Below are 26,909 nucleotides of genomic sequence, written 5' to 3' on the forward strand. Positions count from 1 at the left end.
CTGAGTACGTTGATGTGTACGCACCCTTGCTTTCACAAAACACTAGGTTGCCTTTGATGCAATCTATGCTCAGGTAAAGAAAGAGAAGAAGGCATTGAGGTGGATCTCCAAGAGTTCCAGGACGTCGATGAGTTCGAGGATTAAGCTAGCGACCTCCCCCAGTCAGCTGTCTGTGGTGGGTTGTTTACGTTGGCTACGTTTCGATTCTGTGTACTTTGATTTTATATTATGTAAATGGCTTTAGTATGTAATATTATTACTTACTCTTTATTGTAATTCGAAGCATTGTGCTATGATGAGTCATTTATGTAATCGCTGTGTACGTGAATTACTGATCCTGACACGTACATGGTTCGCATTCGGTTTACCTTCAAAACCGGGTGTGACATAAGTGGTATCAAAGTCGTGCTGACTGTAGGACCACTGACCTAGAGTAGCATTGGCCATTTTAAGAACTTATTGACTATTACTTCACCTCATCCTTGATTCTGCTTCAAAATATTAGTCACCTCGACTAATTCTATGTTGTGCTCCTATATGCCCCCTTGCCAAAAGTATTTTATTCTAGTATGGTCTATACTTCTCTCATTCTATTAGATCTGATCTCACTCTTGTGCTTGCGACATATTTTTAGATGCCCCTGACCATAACCTTATTGCCTTTGGAATTCCTTCTTTTTTTGTCATTAAATTGCCACTGTTTAGCCATTTCTTGTCTCTTGGTATTGGCATGTTCGTATCCCTAGATTCTTCAATACCCTTGTATCAAACACTTGCCTCTAAATCTTTGTTGTCTACTTAAACATTCCAGTTTATATGTCCATGACCTTTCTGTCTTTTGAGACCTTCTCCTTTTCTGTTGTTAACTCGCTATCTTTCGGTTATTTCTTTTCTCTTGGTATTAGTATGCTCATCTCCTTGAAATCTTTCATACACTCATCTTTTTTTATGCTTACCTTTATATCCCAAGGCCTGTTTAAGATATTTCTTTCTACATGTCCTTGATCACCCTTGTCTCTTAATGATCCATGAGCGGTCATTTTACCTTTCATATCCTTGATGATATCTTTGTCTCCTTGTAACTCCACTTGGTAATGAATTTTTTACTTCAACTTTTCTGTCGGAACCTCACTTATCTTATCCTTAATTGTTTTCTCCAATTCGTGACTTTACAAGTCTTGTCTTAACTCTATCCATGGACTATGCTTTTCATTACTATAACCTTTATCCTTATCACCTCTATATCTTACCTTGATGTTTATCTTATAGAGGCCTCTAAAATCTCCCCCTTTTTTCCATCTCAATCTGAGCGTCATACTTTACCTACTTTTCCCTTGGTCGTATCCTCTTCTTTGTCACCTACGAGTTTTTTTTAACTCTATCCTTTATTGTGTTTTGTTTGTTATTTCCTTTACCCTTCTCATCACTCTATCCTACCTTGTGATTACATTATGTCTGTTATCTAAAATATCCAATCTCCTATCCCAATTTGAGAGCAGTGTTTTACTTATTTTATCCTTGGCAATATCCTCTTCTTTTTCGCGGGTAAGCCTTGACATAACTCCATTCTTTGTTGTAATTATGCCACTGGCTCTTCAATGCCTTCATCTTTTCTCTCATACCATTGTCTGTTATCGCCCTTGACCCTTGCAATATTGATGTCTTCTACCTAAATGCTTACCTTAAACTTGTCCTTTAAAAGCCCCCCATTTCCAACCTAGTTGGAGAGCTGAGTTACCTATCTCTTCCTTGATTTCTTTTCACTCCTTGTCGCCTTACAAGTTTTGTCTTAATTCCATCATTTGTTGTGTGTTTTATTTGCTATCACCATCACCTTGTCATCTGTCGATCTTGCGTTGACACTCATCCTTATTCCTGCTCTTTAAAAAAAATCTCCTCTCTTCCACCTCAATTTGAGAGTGGCAGTTTACCTATCTGGCCCTTGGGCGTACCCTCTCCTTTTCCATTTGCAGGTCTTGTCTTAACTCCATCCTTTGTGGTATTTATATTATTGGTTCTTATGCACATTTACCTCCTCTCCTACATCCTTGTCCGTTATTACCTTTAAAACCCTCGTGATATCTATGTCCTTACCTTCCTGCTTATCTTGAACCTATCCTTTGAAGCCTCCTCTTTTACATCCCTGTTCGAGGATAATGCCTCATCTATCTCATCATTGACTGCTCCCCCTTCTCTGAAACCTTCCAAGTTTTCCTCAAATACATCCTTTGTTGTGTGTTTGTCCGTTATCACCTTAACCCTTGTCATCCCTCGATCTTTACCTTGATGCTTATCTTGTACCTACATTTTAAAGCCGCCTCTCCCATTTCATTCCAAGAGTGATGTCTTACCCATCTCGCTCTTGTCCGTTCCCTTTTCCTCTGTCGCGTTGCAAGTCTTAGCTTTTGCTCGATATCACCCTTACCTTCCTAATATCTAGATCTTTCCATTATGCTTATCCTATGCCTACCTTTTGAAATATCATCTTTCCCATCTCGATTTGAGAATGGTGTTTTACCTATCCTGACCTTGGTTGCATTCTCTCCCTGTCAGTTTTAATCCTTGCTTTAGCCTCATCCTTTATTATGCTCATGCCCCTATCGTGCATGCCTTATCATTCCCCTTGCCTTTCGATGGCCTTAGAGTAGTTTCCCTTTGTAAGGAAAGACCCCCATCTAGTTAACGTTAACGTGTAGCCACGATATGTTTGTTGTTGTATGCTTGTGTTGTTTGTCTTTGTGTTACGACTGATTTGCTTCTTTGAAATGAGTGTTGATGTGTTGTGGCCGTTGGTCCACAATGACATCAGTTTACTAGTTGAGTGCCATAGAGTTAAGTAGTTGGGTTCTCCCCCTACTCTCTCTAATTCGTCTATACTTACCTTTTCTCGCTATTCTTTCCTCTTACACCTGTCCATTTGGCAATCTCCAACTCCTCCAAATCAGTCAAGGTCAGAGTCGACGACATCTTCATCAAGTGTGTAACAATGCTCCTGTTAAGGGGGTTAGCCGCTAACCCCAATGAAGACAATGCGATCAACGTCAACCAACAAGATCAAAGTGAAACAGCGGAAGCATGTGTGGGTCCTAACCCACAGGTCCAAGGGGTCCTCAAGAATTGCATCGATCGGTCTCAAGCATCTGAAGGTCAAACCAACCAGTCCACAAGTTAAGCTTGCAGATTCAAAGTCAACTTAATAAAACCGTGAACAACCGATGAATCAACCATGTTTTCCTTCCTAGCCTCTTCTTGAATCTCGAGGGCGAGATTCTGTTAAGGGGGTTAGATTTGTAACACCCTCAATTTGGGGGTATAAAATTTCTTTTCTAATATCCACTAAATTCAGGTGTTACCCTCTCTTTTCTTTAAATTTCCTTTTTCTTTTCCTAAATAGTGGAGAGTTATTTGGTGTGTGTGTGTGTGTGTGTGTGTGTGTTAAGTGTAGTAAAATGAAACCCTAAAGGAATAATGATTGTTGCACCATGCCGGAATACATCTATTTTTGTATGATGTTTTTCTTTGATGTGCATCTGTCTAAACTCGCAGAGCGTAGTTGAATTTGAATTTTAAAACTAAATTAGGTTTCAAGTAAAGGAAGGAGAAATGAATAGAAAATGAGAAGACAAAACCCAATGTCCCCAGCTAGCCCAACCCCTCTCCTCCGTGGCCCATCTCCTCCCCCCTCCTTTCCCCGCTCAGCCCACCCAACGCGCACTCAACCTCCTCCCCGCGGCCCACGGACCGCGCGGCCCAGCTTCCCCCGCTGGCCCACTCCCGCGCCGCTGCCTCGGTCGACCCGCGCACGCTGCGCGCTCCGCGCGGGGACGCTCGCCCGCACCGCGCTCCTCGCCGCGACCCCGGCCGTTTTCTTCCCCCGCGGCACAGTGCCTTCCCTTCCCCATGCCCCCACTCAGCCGCGCGTAGCCCACCCCCGCGCCTGCCCTGGCCGGCCCACCGAGCTGCGCGGCCCAGCTCCACTTCCGCCCTGGCAGCGCGCCTGGCTCAGAGCCGCGCCCCCCTCTCCTTGGGCTGCCCGCGCGGCCGGCCCAACGCGCGTGGGCGAGGCTACCGCATGTCGTGCCTTGTGGCGGCGCCCTTGAACCACCGTTCATCCCTTTTCCCTTCCCTTCCCTTCTTTCCTCCCTTCTTCCCCATGACGTGATTCCTCTCTCCGATGCTTGAAATTGCCCCGCGCCCATTCTCTCCTCTTCTCAAATCGCCTGCGAACCCTCTCCGTTGTCCCCACGACGCGGGCAAGTTCCTCTCGGCGCAGCTCTTGCCAGCGAGGCCGACCGCCGGCGTGCCTGCGCAGCCACCCGGCCCGCGCTCGCTGCCCCTGTGCGCGGCCATGGCCAGCCCGCCTCGACGGCCTGCCTGCGCGATGGCCAGCCATGTGGCCGACGTCCAGCCGTGCCCAGCCCCGTCGTCTTCCTCACAGCGTCTTCATCTTCCTTGCGTGTCTGCCCGGTTGTTCTTCATGCGCAGCCCCTCGCCGGTGCGGCCTGGCAGGGCCCATGCGGCCAGCCCGCCTCGCCATCAAGCTCGCGCAGCGGCGCAGCGTGCAGCTGGCGTGGCCCGCGGCATGCATCCAGCGCGGCCCGCTGCGTGCAGCTCGCGCAGCCAGCGCGGCACACAGCCGGCGCGACTCGCCTGGCGCGTCCCTCGCGCACGTCGGCGCGACCCGCTGCTCGCGGCTAGGCGGTGCTCCGGCACGGCCCGTGCGTGTGCCCCTGGCGCAACCTCGCGTGCATCCTGCGTGACCCCGGCGTGTCGTCGTTGCCATCGTCGTTCGTGCCTGCACCAGCCCCGGCGTAATCTGCGCGGCGTAGCAGCAGCGCGCGCAGCACGTCCTCGTACTTCGCCACAAGCTCGTCCGGCCGTTCATCGTCGTCGCGGGTGAGCATCGTCTACGCGTCAGTAACATCGTTTCGCCATGTCTCATGTTTTAATAATTAATTATACTTTTGTTTAACTAACGTTAGTTAATTTGATCTTTTAACTAAACTAATTTATGGTAGTTAACTTATGCTCTAATAAATCCATGTCAATATTAGTAACTCAAACGTCCTGCCCAAATGCTCATTTATAATAAATACGATATTTGTTAGTGATCTTCGAGTGTCGCGCACTGTTGTGTGTGTTGTTTCGTCCACGCGCAGCGTGTCGTCGGGGTCCCAACGACATTCGTCTACCCCCGTCTACCTCGTCTACCCCCTCCCCCTGCATGTGCGCGCATTCGCGCCGTTCGCACGTGTCGTTGTTGCCGTTCGCGTGCGCGATCGGTGCGCGCCGTCACCGTCCATTCGCGCTTTGTCGCGCACGCGATCCGCGCATATTAGTTAGTTGTTTCGCTATAGTCATTCGTGCTTAGTAATTAATTGAATAATTGATAATAGCTTACGCAAATAATTTATGCTAACTAAAATCAACTTAGAAAATATAATATTGCTTCATCATATCACCTATTTTAATTAGTTATTTACTTATTTATTCAATGCTTATCAGGTTGTCGCACTAGTTAGAACTAAATTATAGTTGTAGTTATCATCCCGAGCTTTTTACAAATAGATGTCAACCCAAATTAATGTAATGTTGTTTTAATATCTATTTGGTATTTAGTATAAACACGACATGTAGTTAGTGATTCTCGCGTACCGCACGCGCGGTTTTGCACGTGGTGGCGTGCTAATTCGCGCGTCATTCGCGTTGGTTGCGCACATTGTTTCGTGTGTTGTCAGCATGCTGTGTCGCGTGTCGTTTTCACGCTGTCGTGTTATTTCGTATATCGTAAGTTCGCCTCGCGTAGAATCTCTCGTGTTAATTAAATTACTTATTTGACTGACATTCATTAGCATAGCAGATTAATCGAACTAAATTATAGAAATTACTTTTATTTGATAATGTCAATTCATGTAATGATGATTATATCGAACTAATATTCTAATTATTACTTGCTCAGTGTAAACACGTTAACCTCTCGACCATCGTGTTTCTTATCCCCGCGTAATTGTAGGAGCGCTCTCTATTTTATATTGCTCGCACGTTGCCGCGTGCGTGTTCACGTGTCATTCGCGCACTGTTTGCGCGTCGTCGCCTTTCCTTCGTGTGTTCTGCCACGCGTCTGGATCGTGTGCCGCGCGTGTTCGCACGCGTGTCCACGCGTCGTTCGCACACTGTCGTGTTGTTTCGTGCGTCGTCCGCGCGCTATGTCGCGCGTGTCGTTCGCAAGCTGGCGTGTTGTTTCGCGCATCGTAAACTTACCTCGCTTAGAATCTCTCGTGCTAATTATATTACTTATTAATTTGATAGTTGTTAGTGTAGCCGATTACTCAAACTAAATAGTGGATATAATTTATAATTGGTAAGGTCGAATTAATTGTTAGTGTTAATACTTGTTTAGCGTAAACGCGATATTTTCCCGACCATCGCTTCGAGTTCGACATTTCTTTCCCTCGTGTGACCATAGAATCGAGCTGTATTTTATGTTGCATGTTTTTATAACATTTTATCTTGTATGGTGTAATGTTCTTATGCATTTATATATGTTTGTTTGCCTGTGCTTGTTCGTCTTTGCTTCGCGTTGCGATTAGATCGCGATTCGTTTCCGAGCTTCGAGGGATCGAAGATCAAGAGTTGGCGACCAAGTGATCTGGTTCTTCGAGTTCTATGAGGCTGAAGATCTTGAGCATCTGTTTGGTGAAGGCAAGTATCTTCTGACTCATTATGTCCCATTTACTTTATAATTCATTGTCCCGCATACTATGAACAACATAAGGATTGACTAGCTTTCTATTTACCTTGTCCTTGATTACCTTTTGGGTTACTATGGTTAGATTCCTGCTATTGCTTTACTTTAATCAATGAACATGATGTGAACACTTATGATACGATGTTGTCATTATGATTATGATGTTGGACTGGTGATGCTTTAAGGGGGCTCGAGCGGTTTCTCGAGTGCCTCTCCGTAAGGACCTGTTCGTTGGATGACCGCCCGGGAAAACAGTGCAACCATGAGGGTGGAATGGGACACCCTTAGCTAAATAATTAGAGGAACTAGGGTGTAGTTCGCTTCACCGTCGTACCGTTAATGGGGCTCGGTGTATGCGGCTCGCTCTGCCAAGGTTGGTTCGCCCCTTAGGGAGGAGTGTGGTGCATTTAGGAAACCTAACGGGTGGCTACAACCTTAGGGAATCTTTGTAAAGGCTTCGTAGTGAATCCCTGGCCATTCACCTTGGGAGTGAATAAGGGTCTTGCAAGCCCGGGCTAGAGAGGGAATCACGACTTGTGGGTAAAGTGCGCAACCTCGGTAGAGTGTTATGAAATTGATACAACAGTCGTGCTCGCAGTTATGAGCGGCCAAGGGAGCTCCATTGATTAGAGACACATTGATCAGAGATGCTTTGGTTACAGATGATGATGAGGATAATGATGGTTTTTATGATTATGATTATGCTTATGGTTTCTACTATTTTTTCCATTTGGAAAGAGTACTTTTGGGTTAACAACTTGGGTTAATGTTAAAACATGGATCTCTACTATTAATAATTACCTGACCAACTAAAAGCAACTGCTTGACCTTAACCCCACATAAAAGCTAGTCCACTTCAGCCAAACGGGATATTTGCTGAGTACGTTGATGTGTACGCACCCTTGCTTTCACAAAACAACAGGTTGCCTTTGATGCAATCTATGCTCAGGTAAAGAAAGAGAAGAAGGCGTCGAGGTGAATCTCCAGGAGTTCCAGGACGTCGATGAGTTCGAGGATTAGGCTAGCGACCTCCCCCAGTCAGCTGCCTGTGGTGGGTTGTTTACGTTGGCTACGTTTCGATTCTGTGTACTTTGATTGTATATTATGTAAATGGCTCTAGTCTGTAATATTATTACTTACTCTTTATTGTAATTCGAAGCATTGTGCTATGATGAGTCATTTATGTAATCGCTGTGTACGTGAATTACTGATCCTGGCATGTACATGGTTCGCATTTGGTTTACCTTCAAAACCGGGTGTGACACCTACCTTAGCATCAGGGGAAGTAAGGATGGTCTTGTAATTGTTGATGATTTTTCCCGCTTCACTTGGGTGTTCTTTTTGCAGGATAAATCAGAAACCCTAGGGACCCTAAAGCGCTTTCTAAGGAGGGCTCAAAACGAATTTGAGCTCAAGGTGAAAAAGATAAGAAGCGACAACGGGTCCGAGTTCAAGAATCTACAAGTGGAGTATCTTTAGGAAGATGGTGTCAAGCACGAATTCTCCGCTCCCTACACACCACAGTAAAACGGTGTGGTAGAGAGGAAGAACAGGACGCTTATCGACATGGCGAGAACGATGCTTGGAGAGTTCAAGACGCCCGAGCGGTTTTGGTCGGAAGCCGTGAACACAGCTTGCCACGCCATAAACCAACTCTATCTGCATCGCCTTCTCAAGAAGACCTCCTACGAACTCCTTACCGGTAACAAACCAAATGTTTCTTACTTTCATGTATTTGGGAGCAAATGTTACATTCTGGTGAAGAAAGGTAGACATTCTAAATTTGCTCCCAAAGCAGTAGAAGGGTTTTTACTAGGGTATGACTCAAATACAATGGCGTATAGAGTCTTCAACAAATCATCGGGTTTGGTTGAAGTCTCTAGCGACGTTGTATTTGATGAGACTAATGGCTCTCCAAGAGAGCAAGTTGATCTTAATGACATAGATGAAGATGATGTTCCTACGGTCGTAATGAGCACGATGGCGATCGGTGATGTGCGACCACAGGAACATCAAGAGAAAGATCAACCATCTTCCTCCACAATGGTGTAGCCTCCAATTCAAGACGGTGAACAGGTACCTCAAGAAGAGGGACAGGATCAAGGGGGAGCACATGAAGAACAAGTGATGGAGGAAGAAGCACCAAGTGCCCCTCCAACTCAAATCCGAGCAACGATCCAACGACATCACCCCATTGACCAGATTCTGGGTGACATAAGCAAGGGAGTAACTACTCGCTCAAGATTAGCTAATTTTCAGGAGCATTACTTGTTTGTCTATTCTATTGAGCCTTTCAGGGTAGAAGAGGCCTTGCAGGATCTAGATTGGGTGTTGGCCATGCAGGAAGAACTCAACAACTTCAAGAGAAATGAAGTTTGGAGCCTGGTGTCACGTCCCAAGCAAAATGTTGTGGGAACCAAGTGGGTGTTCCGCAACAAGCAAGACGAGCATGGGGTGGTGACAAGAAACAAGGCTCGACTTGTGGCAAAAGGTTATGCCCAAGTCGCAGGTTTGGATTTCGAGGAGACTTTTGCTCCTGTGGCTAGGCTAGAGTCTATTCGAATATTATTAGCCTATGCCGCTCACCACTCTTTCAGGTTGTTTCAAATGAATGTGAACAGCGCTTTCCTCAACGGGCAATCAAGGAGGAGGTATACGTGGAACAACCCCCAGGCTTTGAGGATGACAGGTACCCCGACCATGTGTTCAAGCTCTCTAAGGCGCTCTATGGACTTAAGCAAGCCCCAAGAGCATGGTATGAATGTCTTAGAGATTTCTTAATTGCTAATGCTTTCAAGGTTGGGAAAGCCGATCCCACTCTTTTCACTAAGACTTGTGATGGTGATCTTTTTGTGTGCCAAATTTATGTCGATGACATAATATTTGGTTCTACTAATCAAAAGTCTTGTGAGGAGTTTAGCAGGGTGATGACACAAAAGTTCGAGATGTCGATGATGGGCGAGTTGACCTACTTCCTTGGGTTCCAAGTGAAGCAACTCAAGGACGGCACCTTCCTCTCCCAAACGAAGTACACTCACGATCTTCTCAAGAGGTTTGGGATGAAGGACGCCAAGCCCGCGAAGACACCGATGGGAACCGACGGGCATGTCGACCTCAACAAAGGAGGTAAGTCCGTTGATCAAAAGGCATACCGGTCTATGATAGGGTCATTACTTTATTTATGTGCTAGTAGATCGGACATTATGCTAAGCGTATGCATGTGTGCTAGATATCAATCCGACCCCAGGGAATGTCACCTTGTGGCCATTAAGCGAATTCTTAGATATGTAGTTGCCACGCCTTGTTTCGGGATCTGGTATCCTAAGGGGTCTACCTTTGACTTAATTGGATACGCAGACTCCGACTATGTCGGGTGCAAGGTAGATAGGAAGAGTACATCAGGGACATGCCAATTTCTAGGAAGGTCACTGGTGTCCTGGAGTTCCAAGAAACAGACATCCATTGCCCTATCCACCACTGAGGCCGAGTATGTTGCCGCAGGACAGTGTTGCGCAACTACTTTGGATGAGGCAAACCCTCCAGGACTTTGGCTACAATCTGAGCAAAGTCCCACTCCTATGTGACAATGAGAGTGCAATCCGCTTGGCGGATAATCCTGTTGAACACAGCCGCACTAAGCACATAGACATCCGGCATCACTTCCTGAGGGATCACCAGCAAAAGGGAGATGTCGATATTTTTCATATTAGCACCGAGAACCAGCTAGCCGATATCTTTACCAAGTCGTTGGATGAGAAAACTTTTTGCAGGTTGCGTAGTGAGCTAAATGTCTTAGATTCGCGTAACTTGGATTCATCTATAGCATACATGTGTTCTATGCCTTTGATCATGTTACTTTGAAGCATTTACATTACTCGTCGTATATTTGTGGTGCTCAAGTTGTACATGACCTCTCGGGACCTCACAAGTCCATATGCAAATGGTGCACATATTTAGGGGGAGATGTGCTACAACTTGACCCTTTGAGACTAACCTTAGTGTTCGAGTATACTTGATGTAGTCTCAAAAGTGCATTGAAAGGGAAAGGTGAACTTGGACAATGCAAAGACTTCCACTGCACTCCGGTATTAGTGTACTCACCTCCAAGTTCATACTTATGCTCTCATTGCCTTTTTGCTCTTAATTGACATTTTTGGTGAAGCAATGGGGTTAAAGGGCCAAAAATGATCCCGTTTTGGTGCTTCATGCCAAAGGGGGAGAAATTAAGGCCAAAGCAAATGGATCAGCCAACCACTTGTGAATTTTGAAAATACTAGAGTTAGAATTTTTGATTTGTCCAAAATCCTCTTATTGCAAAATTTGGTCTCTTGTGGGGGAGAATTTTGATTATGGGAAAAAGGGGGAGTTTTTTTTGGTACTTGATCAATCCTTCTCTTGGAATATCTCTCGATTTGCCCAAACAAGTGTGTTTGACTTAGAGATAGGAAAATGAATTTGATTTGCAAAAACAAACCAAGTGGTGGCAAAGAATGATCCAAATATGACAAATCTTGTGCAAAAACAATTTGGTCCTCAATTGCATTGATGTTGCACTTCTTTTGGTTGCTTTTGGATGTGTTGGCATAAATCACCAAAAAGGGGAGATTGAAAGGGAAATGTGCCCTTGGACAATTTCAATAATGTTTTGGTGATTAAGTGTCCAACACGGTTAATTAAGTTCTTATGTGCCAAGTAAAGTGAGAAGTGCAAATCAAAGAAAAGGTATGTTTCTAGACTTAGTACATTGTTTTGAGTACTAATGTGTTTTGTCTAAGTGCTAGAAACAGTGAGAAAAGAATTGGAAAAAGAGTTGGCTATGTGCAGCAAACTCTAGCTCGGCTTGGCACAACGGACTGTCCGGTGGTGCACCGGACAGTGTCCGGTGCGCCAGGCTGGCCCGCGGTGAACTCGCCGCTCTCGGGATTCGACAGCGGCATACGACTATAATTCACCGGACTGTCCGGTGGTGCACCGGACTGTCCGGTGAGCCAACGGTCGCCAGCGCCAACGGTCGGCCGCGAATTCTGCGGGCGACGCATGGCAGCTCCAACGGTCGGTGGGGTGCACCGGACTGTCCGGTGCACCAACGGGCCCGGAGCTGCAATGGTCGTCTGTGCCTGATTTGGAAGGAAATCGCGCACCGGACAGGCTATAGTAGTTGTCCGGTGGCACACCGGACTGTCCGGTGCACCACTCGACAGAAGGCAAGGATGGCCTTCCAAGTTTGTCTCCAACGGCTCCTAGCTGCCTTGGGGCTATAAAAGGGACCCTTAGGCACATGGAGGAGACATCTAAGCATTCACTAAGCATTCTAAGACTTCCGCACTCTGCCTCCGTGCAATTGATCGACTGTGTTAGTGATTTGAGCTCCATTTGAATCGTGAACTTACTGTGCTACGTTTCGAGCTCAAGTCCTGGCTTGTGTGCGTGTGTGTGCTGCGGATTTGTGTCTTGTGTGTGTTGCTCCTCTCAACCTTACTCCATGCTTTCTTTGTGATCTATATTGTAAGGGCGAGAGACTCCAATTTGTGGAGATTCCTCGCAAACGGGAACAATACTCTAAAGGAAAAAACGTGGTATTCAAGTTGATCATCGGATCACTTGAAAGGGGTTGAGTGCAACCCTCGTCCATTGGGATGACACAACGTGGAAGTAGGCAAGTGCTACTTGGTCGAACCATGGGATAAAAATCGCGTGTCTTGTGTTGCTTTCTCTGTGATTGTTGTGTTCACAAGAACTCGCTTCAAGCTACTTAGCCGTACTAACACTTAAAACTAATTTTTGTGGCTATTAGTATTTGATTTTTACAGGATCACCTATTCACACCCCCCTCTAGGTGCTCTCACTAACCAATGTTCATTTTGAGAAAGACAGGATTTGTAGCGCATGTCAGGCAGGGAAGCAAGTTGGAGTCCATCATCCACACAAAAACATAATGACGACTGACAGGCCGCTTGAGCTATTTCACATGGATCTATTCGGCTCGATCGCTTACATAAGCATCGGCGGGAGTGAGTACTGTCTAGTTATTGTGGATGATTATTCTCGCTTCACTTGGGTATTCTTTTTGCAGGAAAAATCTCAAACCCAAGAGACTTTAAAGAGATTTTCTTGAGACGAGCTCAAAATGAGTTCGGATTGAGCATCAAAAAGATTAGAAGCAATAATGGGACGGAGTTCAAGAACTCACAAATTGAAGGATTTTTTGAGGAGGAGGGCACCAAGCATGAGTTCTCTTCTCCCTACACACCTCAACAAAATGGTGTAGTGGAGAGGAAGAATAGAACTCTATTGGACATGGCAAGAACCATGCTTGATGAGTACAAGACACCGGACCGGTTCTGGGCTGAGGTGATTAACATCGCATGCTACTCCATCAACCGGTTATATCTTCACCGAATCCTCAAGAAGACATCATACGAACTCCTCACTAGTAAAAATCCCAATGTTTCATATTTAGAGTCTTTGGGAGCAAATGCTTTATTCTTATTAAAAGAGGTAGAAGTTCTAAATTTGCTCCTAAAACAGTAGAAGGCTTTTTATTAGGTTATGATTCAAACACAAGGGCATATAGAGTCTTCAACAAATCCACTGGATTAGTTGAAGTTTCTTGTGACATTGTGTTTGATGAGACTAATGTCTCCCAAGTGGAGCAAGTTGATCTTGATGAATTAGATGATGAAGAGGCTACATGCGTCGCACTAAGGAACATGCCCATTGGGGATGTGTGTCCTATGGAATCCGAAGAGCCTCTGTAAACACAAGATCAACCATCATCTTCCATGCAAGCATCTCCACCAACTCAAGATGAGGATGAGGCTCAAGAAGAAGAGGATGAAGATCAAGACAATGAGCCACCTCAAGAGGAGGACATTGATCAATGGGGAGATGACAATGAAGACAAGGAAGATGAATAAGAGATTAGGGATCAAAGACTACCACACCCAAGAGTCCACCAAGCAATTCAAAGAGATCACTCCGTCAACTCCATTCTTGGTGACATTCACAAGGGGGTAACCACTAGATCTCGAGTTGCACATTTTTGTGAAAATTACTCTTTCGTGTCTTCTATTGAGCCATATAGGATAGAGGATGCACTAAGAGATCCGGATTGGGTGGTGGCAATGCAAAAGGAGATCAACAACTTCACAAGGAATGAGGTATGGCATTTAGTTCCACGTCCTAATCAAAATGTTGTAGGTACTAAGTGGGTATTCCGCAACAAGCAAGATGAGCATGGTGTGGTGACAAGGAACAAAGCCCGACTTGTGGCAAAGGGATATTCACAAGTCGAAGGTTTGGATTTTGATGAAACCTATGCACCCGTAGCTAGGCTTGAGTCAATTTGTATATTACTTGCCTGTGCTACTTACCATGGCTTCAAGCTTTGTCAAATGGACGTGAAGAGTGCCTTCCTCAATGGACCTATCAAGGAAGAGGTCTATGTTGAGAAACCTCCCAGCTTTGAAGATAGTGAGTATCCTAACCATGTTTATAAGCTCTCAAAGGCGCTTTATGGGCTCAAGCAAGCCCCAAGAGCATGGTATGAATGCCTGCGAGATTTTCTTATCACTAATGGCTTCAAAGTCGGAAAGGCTGATCCTACTCTCTTCACTAAAAATATTGCAAGAGACTTGTTCATATGCCAAATTTATGTTGATGGCATTATATTTGGGTCTACTAACAAGTCATCTTGTGAGGAGTTTAGTAGGATCATGATACAAAAATTCGAGATGTCTATGATGGGGGAGTTGAAATATTTCCTTGGATTTCAAATCAAGCAACTCCAAGATGGCACCTTCATCAGGAAAACTAAGTACATTTAAGACATACTTAAGAAGTTTGGAATGAAGAATGGCAAACCCATCAAGACACCCATGGGAACCAACGGGCATCTCGACCTCGACACGGGAGGTAAGTCTGTGGATCAAAAGGTATACCGGTCGATGATAGGTTCTTTACTCTACTTATGTGCATCTCGACCGGACATTATGCTTTCTGTATGCATGTGTGCAAGGTTCCAGGCAAATCCTAAGGAAGTTCACCTTAGGGCCGTGAAAAGAATCATGAGATACTTAGTTTACACTCCTAAGTTTGGGCTTTGGTACCCCAAGGGATCTACCTTTGATCTAATTGGGTATTCCGATGTCGATTATGCCGGATGTAAAATTGATCGAAAGAGCACATCAGTGACTTGTCAGTTTCTGGGAAGATCTCTGGTGTCATGGGCTTCAAAGAAACAAAACTTCGTAGCTCTTTCCACCGCCGAAGCTGAGTACATTACCACAGGACATTGTTGTGCACAATTACTTTGGATGAAGCAAACCCTTAGGGACTATGGCTACAAATTGAGCAAAGTCCCTCTCCTATGTGACAATGAGAGTGCAATCCGCATGGCGGATAATCCCGTTGAACACAGCCGCACTAAACACATAGACATCCGGTATCACTTTTTGAGAGATCACCAACAAAAGGGGGGATATCAAAATTGCTTATGTGAGCACCCACAACCAATTAGCCGATATCTTTACCAAGCCACTAGATGAGAAAACTTTTAGCAAACTTAGGAATAAGCTAAATATACTCGATTCTCGAAACTTTGATTGAAACATTGCACACATAACTCAAGTATATACCTTTGATCATGTCTCTTTCATTTGGTACAAATGCATATTTCTTATTCTTCTTGTGCCAAGGCTAAGACTAATGTGCTTTCGAGTATATCTCCATGATTAGTCTTAGATTGAAAGGGAAATGGAGTATTTGGCAAAGACAAGGCTTCCACTCCAACTCTGACGGTATCACTTACCCTTTGCCATTACTCATGTATCTCTCAATTGGTATGACCCTTCACTCATATTTCCTTTACCAGTAGGGAGAAAGTAAAAAGAGCTCTCAAGTTCTCCGTTTTTGGCGATTAATGCCAAAGGGGGAGAGAGTATTTAGCCCAAAGCAAAAGGACCGCACCACCACCACCATTTCCCAAAGCAAAAGGACCACACCACGACCACTGTTTCCCAAAGCAAAAGGACCGCACCACCACCACCATTTCAAAATTTTCGCAAATGCTTATTTTGAGTTTATTTCAATTGGTATTTGAGTTAGCCTCAAAATGAATTTTCAAATGGTATCTAATTTTCAATTGGTATGGGAAAGTAAAATTTCAACTGGTATCCCATTTGGTATTTCAAAATTGTTTTTCAAATTGGTATCTTCCAAACTTCACATTAGTATGAAAGAATTTCAATTGGTATAATTTCACTTGGTACCTATTTCAAAACCCTCTTGAAAGCCAAGGGGAGTATTTCTTCAGGGGGAGCTATTATTTAGTCAAAGGAAAAAGTATTTGAAACATGGGGAGAAATTTCAAATCTTAAAAATGCTTCCTGCAATCGTATTCCTATACCTTTAACTACTTGCAAAAGATTTTGAAAGGATTTTTTCCAAAAGATTTGCAAAAACAAACAAGTGGTGCAAATGTGGTCCAAAATGTTAAATAAAAGAAAAGCAATCCATTCATATGCATAAAGTCTTTCATTGGTTTAATTCTAAGTAACCTATGCACAACCATCTCAATTGCAAACTAGTTACATTTCTGCACTTCATATTTGCTTTGATTAGTGTTGGCATCAATCACCAAAAAGGAGGAGATTGAAAGGGAAATGGACTTAACCATTTCCTATAATCGATTTTGATGATTGATGTCCAACACAAACCATATGGACTAACTAGTTTGGCTAGATGTTACTTATATCAAGGTTCAACTCAAATCAAGAAAGAAAATCAATTAGGGACTCAATCAAAAATTGGAGCAAGACTTGAGTGTGCTGAAATTTGCCGCACCGGACAGTGTCCGGTGCACCAGGCCCGTACAGCTTCAAACAAACCACTCTCGGGAATTCCAGGGCAGCCTCTACTATAATTCACTAGACTGTCCGATGTGCCATCGGACTGTCTATAAGCCAGCGGAGCAACGGCTCCCTGCGCGCCAACGGTTGTTGCGTCAGATGAACAGTGATGAATAGTGTCGTGACAGAAGTCAAAGCGCAGAAGTCAGAAGTCACCAGACTATCCGGTGTGGCACCGGACTATCCAGTGCAGCAAGAAGACAAACGTCTCCAATGGTCAACTCCTATGAACCCTAACGGATGCACTGACGTGGCGCACACCGGACAGTGAACAGTGACTGTTCGGTGGCGCACCGGACTGTCCGGTGCGCCCATCGCAGCAGTCCTTGCCAACAGCTAGGAAGTGGTTGGGGGCTATAAATACCCCCAACCACCACATTCATTGGGATCCAAGTTTTCAGAATTTCACATTCAATACAAGAGCTATAGCATTCACTCCAAGACACAATTCCAAATATCAAATCCTCTCCAAGTCCCAAATTCATCTCAACCACTTAGTGACTTGAGAGAGAGTTTTTGTGTTCATTTGCGCTCTTGTTGCTTGGATTGCCTTTCTTCCTTCCTCACTCTTTTTCTAAGTGCTTGTAAAGCTAAGCAAGAGACACCAAGTGTGTGGTAGTCCTTGCGGGGTATTAGTGACCCGTGAGATTAAGGGAAAGGCTCACTCGGTTTAAGTGACCGTTTGAGAGAGAAGGAAAGGGTTGAAATAGACCCGACCTTTGTGGCCTCCTCAACAAGGACTAGGTTCTTTGGAACCGAACCTTGGTAAAACAAATCATCGTGTCTACTCGCTTTAATTTCCATTTGATTTGTTTTCCATATTTCCTCTCTTTAACGTTTCCTTGCCAATATTGATTTGAGTTGCTCCCAAACGTCATCCGTATCATTTGAGCAACTCGTGGCAAGAGAAGCAATCTTTCACTTCAAATTTAATTCTAACGCTAATCCCCGGCCTTAGTGTGTGTTTAAGTTTATAAATTTTAGGTTTCGACTATTCACCCCCTCTAGGCGACTTTCACTAGGAACTTTGTCAAATCAAATGCGATTGGATTGGAGAAGTTTGGCTAAGTACAGCCAGACTTGCATCAGCCTTCGGTGCACCGGACTGTCCGGTGTGCACTGAACAGTGTCCGATGCCGAGGCTGGCTCAGCGACGAACTCGCTGCTCTCGGGTATCGCCGAGGGCGCTGCAGCTAAAAATCACCGGACTGTCCGGTGTGCACCGGACTATCCGGTGAGCCAACAGCGCTCGCGCCAACAGTTGGTAGCGCGATCAACGAGCGACTTGTGGCCCGGGCCAACGGTCACCAGGCCGCACCGGACTGTCCGGTGTGCACCAGATAGTGTCCGGTGTGCCAAGAGGACCGAGGGCTCAACGGTCGGCTTCGCCAGATAAGGAAAAAAATCTGGCACTGTTCATGTCCGGGGGTGCACCGGACTGTCCGATGCACCAACCGACAGAAGGCAAGAATTGCCTACCAAATGGAGATCCAACGGCTCCTAGCTGCCTTGGGGCTATAAAAGGGACCCTATGCGCATGGAGCAATACACCAAGCCTCCATTGAACATCCTAATACGCCTAGACTCCAAGCACGCATCCGGATCATTGTGTTTGAGATTTGAGCACTTGTTGAGTTGTGAACTCGCTGCACTGTGTTTGTGTGCTCGTTTCTTGACTTGTGTGCGTGTCGCTGTTGTGACTCTAACTCTTGCGTGTGTTTCTATTCCCTCCCTTACTCTTGTGGTTTTCATTGTGATCAATATTGTAAGGGTGAGAGGCTCCAACTTGTGGATATTCCTCACAAAGGGAACATCTGCTATAAGGAAGAAAACCGTGGTATTCAAGTGGATCATTGGATCGCTTGAAAGGGTTGAGTGCAACCCTCGTCCATTGGGACGCCACAACGTGGAAGTAGACAAGTGTTCTACTTGGCCAAACCACGGGATAAAACTGCTGTGTCATCTGTTGTTATTCGTGTGCGATTCTCTCTGCTTCTACACACTTGATAATTGCTCAAAGTTTAACACTCACCTTGTGAAGAGCAATTAAGTGAAGAAGTCATCTCTTTCTCTCTAGACATAACACCTTGGTTTTGATTCCACTAACATTTCATAAACCAAGTTTGTGCCATTTAGTGTTGATTTTTACGGGATCACCTATTCACCCCCTCTAGGTGCTCTCACTTAGGTTTCTTGTTTACACGCGATACGGACACCAGTCTCTATACTGCTTTGAAGGGAAGAAGGAGCGAAACAGGAAGAGAAAAGAGAGTAACACCTGAATTTAGTGAGTATTGGAGACGAAAATTTATACCCCCAAATTCAGGGCGTTACAACGGGCCACGGGTCGCGGGGAGAAAGGACAGTGATCTTCTCCGCCATCAAAACGAAGGAAGAGGCGAGAGGAAGACGAAAGGCTTTTTGGGAAGAAGGCGAGAACGTCGTTCGAAGGCAAAGGACTAAAACAACAAAGGTAACGGTTCGAAGCCCCCCTCTCGGTCAGCTTTATATAGGTAAGGATGGAGCCACCGAAGTGTGAATCGAAAACAGCCAGACGACGGTCGTTTCAAATCCCGCACGCACACGTGCCACAAACGGTCGGCTGACCGGCAATATGCCCCATCGCATTAAATGACTGTGTCCCTTTCGAGGAAAAACGCGCCGAGCACCGTTCCGCATTTCGCCTCAAAAGGTACGCCCTCTACCCTCGACTACTCTACCTTTTATACTCTCGGCAATCGAACTGGAAAGAAGCGTCTTCTGCCTCGGGCAACCCCTCTCGAAAAGGGACCAGCGAATCGGAAAAAAGTCATTTTCTGCCTCGACATGTCACTCTGGGAGGGAAAAAAGGCAAGGAAAAATATTGTTCACAGGTTCAAAGGTTCGACCCTCAGCAGGGTTCAGATGAACCGCCTTAGGACTTCAGGGCTCCGAGCCCAATACTAATCAGGGGTTCGAAGTTTGGCCCCTCGGAAGGGCTCCAAAACCACCTCAGAGCACAGAGTCAGGGATGACTATAAGTACGCCCGTACATGGCCCTAGCTCGGGTTGCACCCGAGGTACCTTAAGACATATCCGAGACCCCCGAGAACGATTCGTGACGGTATCACGTCATAGGGAGGCATTGAGCCCTCGGACCCCATCGAACGGATCTAGGACCGGGCGAATCACTTGCAAGTACCTTTTGGGGCATGTCTCCGGACCTCAAGCTGACTCCGATCAAAAGGAGCTTGGACCCCCGCTCGGATCACCCGTTAACAGCTCAATGGAAACTACGCCATCAATCCCGCAGACGGTCACTCCGCCCGACTGTGGCGCACGTCAAGGGACGGCTCGGCTAACGTCTTGGGAAGACTTCCGCCTCTACTAAGCAGGGGCTCTGATCTCGATAAGCGCAGCAGGGAATCTCGACGTCATCACGTGCTAGGACGCTAACGCACCACGTAAGCAGCTTTTGGCCCATACCCTGGTGCTGTTACAACAACTACGACATGGGCGACCTCTCCCACGGAGCTCGAGCGTATGGACAACCCCTCGGCTCTCTACGGGAATTCAACAGGCGCGGGTCAATAGCACAGTTCGCCGTCACGTTGGCTTGCAGACGCCAGGGCGTCTCTCCTTCGAATACAACACTCGGATTCGCTGCGGACACCCCCTTCGTGTATAAATAGGGCAGTGGTCCCTCCAGTGAGGAGATCCACAACACACGCAGACGAACGCTCACCCCTTCACTTTGTCTTAGATATTGGCACTTGCCTCAATCATCTTTAGGGACTTGGGGACTTCCCCTCTCACGCCGTGCTTGTAAACCCCTACTACAAACACCACGATGCGAGTAATATAAGCCTCATCCCCTCTACTGGAAGTATGGCCTTGTGTTGCCCGAACCAGAATAACTGCTTGTGTCTTCTCGCACACCATCTAGAGTCGGCCACGCGACATATTTACTAGTTGGTTAAGGGCCCACGGTCCAAACATCGACACGTCTCCCATCACCTAGCAACTTCTATGTGGCATCACCTATTAGCAAATCGCTTCAAACGAGTTTGCGATGTGTGGGCGTCCGGCGTCCCTGAGAGGAAGGGTAGACTAGCCATTGTGTATTCAAAAAACAAGAAATTGGTTTCTTAAAAACTAGATTCCAAAAAACACCCTCACCATTTTTTTTCATAAACCAGTTTCTAGAAACTAGTTTCTTAAAAATTAGGTTGCTTAGACCCTAAGTGACTAAGTAAAATGACATGATACGTGGGTTGTTTGCCTCAAAAATAGTTGAGGATATATTTTTTAAACTAGTATCAATTAGTCACTTTGAATACTTAATTAATTCATATAGTAATTATCATATGAAAAATAGATAAGTAACATGTAGCAAAAAAAATGTATCCACCTAGCGTATATTTAAACACATCTACCTTTGTGCCTAAAGTAAACCAATTTTAAAATCATCTACGGTCGAGATATCTTAAGATCGACAAATTTTATAGGAAAATCAATATCATATACACACCAAATAAATACTTCTTCTATTTTGAATATTTTTTTCCTAAAAATGTATATGTAGCTTTTACTGTGTGTTTACTAATACATATGTCTAGGTACAAAGTAAATATATATACATCTAAAATAGATAATATATTTTGTAATTTGAATGGAGAGTATATAAAAATACTCCCTTCATCCTAAAATAATATTCATTTCAGCTTTTATTTTTATGTCTATATTAAAATAGATGATGCTGAATCTAAACATATATATAAATTAAATATGAATCTATTAATTTCTTAAAACTAATTTTAATTTGGACAAAGGAATAATACTTCATCACGTACGAAGTTTTCCTTTTAGAACGGAGTGAGCGACTATATAACATAGGTTAAAGAAAACCAGTTAGAAGAACAGCGGCTTTATACTCCTGTCCGCCGAATGACAGTGGACCCCACTGTCGGAGCATACCTTCGTGCCCTTCCAGAAGCTTCCCCGCCCGGCCACCCAACACTCTCCTACGGCTCGCCGTCGCGTGGACCACCCATCCCCTCACTGACCGCACGGACCCGCTCAATCCGGGCCCGTACGTCATAGAATCTCACGCGACTAAACGACCGTGCTCCCCAGTACGCCCGTCACTGTACCATGCCACTCCACCGTTCCGACATCCAAGGCTCCAAGTATAAACCCCGCGGCTGCAAACCCTAGCCGCCCGATGCTCTTCGTCCCGCGCCAAGTCGTACTCGCCGCCTCATCACAGCCCCGCGCCGCCGCCTCTTCCGCCATGGCCAAGGAGGAATCCAAGAAGGAGAAGAAGAAGGCCAAGGCCAAGGTGGCCAATGGAGCCGCCGCCGCCGCCGCCGCCCCGGTCCCTGGCGCGAGGGCCGCGGTGGTCGCCTCCGTCGCCGCCTTCCTCGAGTCCGCTGGGCTCTCGCGCACGCTCGTCGCCCTCCAATCCGAGGCCGGCCTCGAGGTACCCTCTCCCCCCTGTACGTTTGTGGTGTTGCCGTTTTGGTGCGCTGTTGCTGAGGCGCAGGATTGGGGAATTTCTGGTTCCAGGCCGGTGCGTGGGGGTCGTCACAGGTGAACTTGGAGGAGCTGGTTGCCAGATTCTTAGAGTCGAGGTACTATTTCCAATGATCATTTTACCTTTGCCACATTGCTTCGATTGGTGAGTGGCGTGTGCTGTTTACTAGCACAGTATGATCGGTTACTGATGCAAATTTGGATGTCGAACAGCAATTCAACTCGGGCGGCTGCCATTCTGGGAAGCGATGAGCAAGGTAGCAGCTTTGTTTGTTCAAATTGTTGTCGTTTGCCTTTGATCGATACCTTTATTTACTTTTGGTTCCCGCTGACTGGAATTCACTGGCGCAGACAAGGAAAATGATGATATAGCAGGAGAAGTTGGCAAGGAAAAAAAGAGGAGCGGCACAGAAGCCGGTGAGCCTGAGAGCAAGGCGATCGAGCCTTTAGCTGAGGAAAAGCCGACTGAAAATATGGACGGTGAGGCTAAAGAGAAGAAACAAAAGAAGAAGAAAGACAAGGGTGACCCTTCAGCTGCGAATGCTGCTAGCGAGGGAACAACTGAAATTGTGAAGAACGCCGACCAGAAGGACGATGAGGCCAAGGAGAAGAAACAGAAGAAGAAGAAGGACAAGGGTGACCCCTCAGCTGCGGGCGCTGGCAGCGGCGAAACAACTGAAACAGTGAAGGAGGATGATCATAAGCTTGATGGCAAGAAGAAGAAGAAAAACAAGAAGCAGGGAAAGGATGATGATGTCGAAGCTAGGCTGGAAAAGGCAGAATTAGCAATACTTAACAAGTTTGAGGCAGCAGAAAAGCTCAATGGAAGAGAGGTAGAACCAAAAGGTCAGAATGACAGTGCTGATGACTGCAGTGGTGCTGTGGAAAGGAAAAAGAAGAAGAAAGAGAAATCATCTGCCGGGACTTCAGAGAAGACTGATGCAGGAAGTGCACCTGCTGAGGCTGATGGTGCCAAGGGAAAGAATGGTGCTGTAGAAACAGTCAAGGATGATAATGAGAAAAAGGCCAAAAAAAAGCGGAAGAAGTCTAACCCTGAAGAAACTGTTCAGGTGGAAGGTAAAGAGGCTGCAGGGAAAGATTCAGTCCCAAAACAAGATGATGCGAACAAGAGTGTAATGGAGATTGAAGAAGGTAACCAAGGGAAGTCGTCAAATGAAAATGCAGTTGCTGGCAAAAAACGGAAGCTAGAAGAAGTTGAAGGAAGCATTCCCCCTGTGACTGGGAAAGAAGATTGCACAGCCAACGAAAGTCTAAGCAATGGTTTTGCAGAGGATAAAAAAGAAGAAAGCAACACAAAACCAAGCAAAAGGCAGAAACATTCATCTGAGGTATGCAGCTTTCTTTCTTGCTTTCTAACTGTTGGTCTATATCCCTTTATTTTTGCACTTTGTTTCCTGTAGTTTAATAACCTTAGGAGGCGTTATCCATAATTCTTAGATCCTGTTTATACCAGATGCTTCATTCACTACTAGCTTCCTTAGCAACTTGCTTTTTGCATTATGGTTCAGAAATGCATCCACAATAATTGGTCGCCGGTAATGATGTCCACTAGCCTGAATTCACCATGAGGATGTTGAGAAATTCATTGCCTGAGATTTTGGATCCACTGGCATCATTGCATTGCATGTCAGTACTTTGTATAATAGAGATTACTGTGAGTAATCTGACCAGTGACATCTTATTGGGACCATCAGCCTTTCCTGTTCTGAGCAAGTTGAAGTAGGCATCATTTATCTGATCAATGTCATCAATATTCCGATAAATTTCCTTTTTGTTTATCCACTGTAGCCCAAGACTGTGACCCCATTTCAACGTATTAAGGTGGACGACGTCAGATTTGCAGATGACAGGCTTCAGGATAACTCGTATTGGGCTAAGGTGCTTTTCTGCTTTGTTGATCATACATGCACATGCTGAAAGACTAGCATTTATCAAGCTAAACCTTGTATGGCCTATTGGTGCTATACCTCTATTGCAGGGTGGCGCAGACACCGGTTACGGCGCAAAGGCACAGGAGATCCTTGGCCAAGTCAAGGGAAGGTCAGTACTTGTTGGTTGTTGCTGTTACGTTCTGTTTTCTTTCAACTACGATAAGGGATCAAGGACTTCTACATGATCCTTCTACAAGCATAACACCGGTCCAACCCTTCCACGCTGCAGGGGGTTTAGGCACGAGAAAACCAAGAAGAAGCGTGGCACCTACAGGGGCGGGCAAATCGACCTGCAAACCCACTCGATCAAGTTCGAGAATTCAGACGACGAGTGAAATGGTGAGACCTGGGCTTCCCCATAAGATGGAAGCCTATACAGTGTTTTAGCAGTTGACCCATTTCTACCGCCGTTATTGCCTGATCAGGCCTGGTGCTGGTGGGAAGAAGCGATGCGATGGATGGTGCATGCAATACAACACGGTACCAGCTGGATTAAATCAGTTGCGGTGTGCCATTATTTGTTAGATTGAGCGACGTGAGAAATCGTCGAAATTTTGTTTGCTTGTTGGGCTCACTGATTTGCTGATTTTGCTACAGCTTATGCGACGTTAACGTTGCTACTCTGCGTGTTATGAGTTTGCCCGTGCTCTTGATTCCTTTCGAAATGACTACCTTGGAGCCGCTGATGGAAGTGCAGTGAGCTAGGCCCAGCGTAGAACTGGGCTCTTTCTATCGACCCACTGATCTCGGGACAATTGATCTGTATCATCAATTTCCATCGCTAGACCCAGCGTAGAACTGGGCTCTTTCTACTCGAGGACACTACAGGAACTAAAATAAACAAAAATACCCCTTAGCGTTCGTTCTCTCTCGTTGCCAAAAAAAAGGAACTAGAAGCCCCACAGCGCTGCCAATACCAACGGAGGCCAGTGCTGTCTATGGTCGAGTAGAAAGAATAATTAATATAACGTTCTTTTAATATAATTTAAATATCCTACAGAGTATTTAACGTAGATTTTTTTTTCTAAAATTAAATGAGCTTGTTTGTGTGTGCTTTTGGTATTTCTTGAGCGCAAAAAAAAAATCAAAACATGTTTCTTTATTAAATAGGTTCTTCCAGAATTTACCGGGTATCTAATGGCAATTATTCTTGTTTTTCTAGAGCTATTTATATTTAGTAGAAGGCTCTAAAATATTTTTATGGGCTCTGAATATTTTATTTGGATTTCTCATCTCCAAATAGACCTCTAGGATGTTTCTTAAAATTTCGGAATCTTTAGAATACTTTTGGTGGTTTAAATATTAAATCTAGACATTTCTAGAATTAAAATAAATCAAGAAAATGAATATTCTAGAGATAAATTCTAAACTATAGTGGACGGTCCACTTTTCTCATGCCGATCGAACCTTGCTGAAGGCGTAATCCGCGGATTCGTTTTTCCCTCGCGATAGCGCCCGCGTGCGTGGACTCTCAATCGTAGCGAGTGATGTGTGGGGCCACTCATCGGAGTCGTCTTCTGCATAAAATCTCTAAATTAGGATAACATCCCAGCATACAAGGTAGAACACTAAACAGATAGGATCGATCCTAACGGATAAAAAAGACACTTATAATTTGTTACACCCAGGTTTTTAGGGGCACCAAACCTGAGCGCGAATCATCACCAAAGGTGTGTTTGGTTTGACTTTTGGCTTTGGCTTTTGCCCCCCTAAAAACCAAAAGTCAACCACAAAGGGCTGGATCCAGAAAGCAGCTTTTTCTAAAAGCCGACTTTCTCGTAGTGCAAATCTGAAAGCACCTCTGGACCTGCTTTTAGTGGCTTTTCGGATGGAACTGTGAAAACATATATCGAAGAATTTTTAACGACTTTTAGTGGTTTCCACCAAATGGTTTTTAGCTTTTTAACAGCTTACAGCCTACAACAGCTTTTTTCACAGCTCACAGCCCACATCAACTTTTTTCACAGCCACAGCCCAACCAAACAGACCCCAAGAGTGCTGGGACCAAGTCTCACACACATGATGACTCATGATACAGAAATAAATGTCACAACATTAATATATAACATGATTCTGTACAAAATAGTTAAATAATTACATCATACGAAGACAACGATCCAGCAACCTTAGTTAACTAGGAGACGACGGTCTAGACCACTCACGAACTCATCACACCATCCTTCATGCGCCTCATCCAGTGGTACATATTCTTGACATGGGGGTGTGAGTACAACAAGGGTGAGCTCACATAAGTTCATCGCTCAACACGTTATGATAATAATGTGCATGAACTCACCAAAGGTGGGAGCTCATGTGAAGTGTAAGGCTTACCAAATGAGATGGTTAAAGCTGAGCATTGCTTTTAAAGTTGGTTAAAATTTTATTAGCAGTTACTAAGTATAAGTAGATACCAGCCTAATTAAATAAGAGATCAAACTTAATAATAACACCCACAATGCAATACATATGACAAATTAAGTTTAGTTCCATAAGTTAATCATGCGAGAGTCCTCAGTCGCTCTTAACCGTGAGCACGACTGATATACCAGTTTTACACTGTGCAGATGTTGTGCCCTTTACCCACAAGTCATGTATCCTGTCTAGCCAGGGTTTGCAAGGCTCTTAGACACTTTCAAGGTGAATGGCTAGGGATCCACTACGAGGCCAATACAAAGTTCCATTAGCTTCAGAAAAACCGCTGAAAGGGAATTAGGCTTACACCTAGTTCCTAAATAATTTTGGTGGTTGAATTGCCCAACACAAATAATTGAACTAACTAGTTTGCTCT

The 26,909-nt window shown here is 45.1% G+C and overlaps 1 protein-coding gene across 2 annotated transcripts; it reads left to right on the forward strand.

Moving 5' to 3' along the window:
- The first annotated feature begins 21,579 nt into the window (after positions 1–21,579).
- Positions 21,580–24,789, forward strand: LOC100382414 (uncharacterized). 2 transcript variants are annotated; one of them, XM_008674909.4, is made up of 8 exons: positions 21,580–22,116; positions 22,203–22,267; positions 22,383–22,426; positions 22,521–23,518; positions 23,979–24,068; positions 24,169–24,230; positions 24,351–24,460; positions 24,547–24,789. In XM_008674909.4, the coding sequence occupies exons 1-7, from the start codon at positions 21,859–21,861 to the stop codon at positions 24,454–24,456; spliced, it is 1,623 nt and encodes a 540-aa protein (XP_008673131.1). In that variant the 5' UTR covers positions 21,580–21,858; the 3' UTR covers positions 24,457–24,460; positions 24,547–24,789. The 2 variants fall into 2 exon arrangements, with proteins under 2 accessions (XP_008673131.1, NP_001168628.2); NM_001175157.2 differs by having other exon boundaries at positions 21,779–22,116; positions 24,351–24,752.
- Positions 24,790–26,909: the final 2,120 nt, after the last annotated feature.

The sequence above is a fragment of the Zea mays genome, chromosome 3 (genome assembly GCF_902167145.1).
Source record: "Zea mays cultivar B73 chromosome 3, Zm-B73-REFERENCE-NAM-5.0, whole genome shotgun sequence".
Taxonomy (NCBI): domain Eukaryota; kingdom Viridiplantae; phylum Streptophyta; class Magnoliopsida; order Poales; family Poaceae; genus Zea; species Zea mays.

Bases quoted from the DNA above. Each gene is read 5' to 3' on its own strand.
- LOC100382414 (XM_008674909.4), top strand. From the start codon at position 21,859: ATGCTCTTCGTCCCGCGCCAAGTCGTACTCGCCGCCTCATCACAGCCC. The intron at 22,268-22,382 runs GTACTATTTCCA...GATGTCGAACAG, and splicing joins GCCAGATTCTTAGAGTCGAG to CAATTCAACTCGGGCGGCTG. The intron at 22,427-22,520 runs GTAGCAGCTTTG...TCACTGGCGCAG, and splicing joins TCTGGGAAGCGATGAGCAAG to ACAAGGAAAATGATGATATA.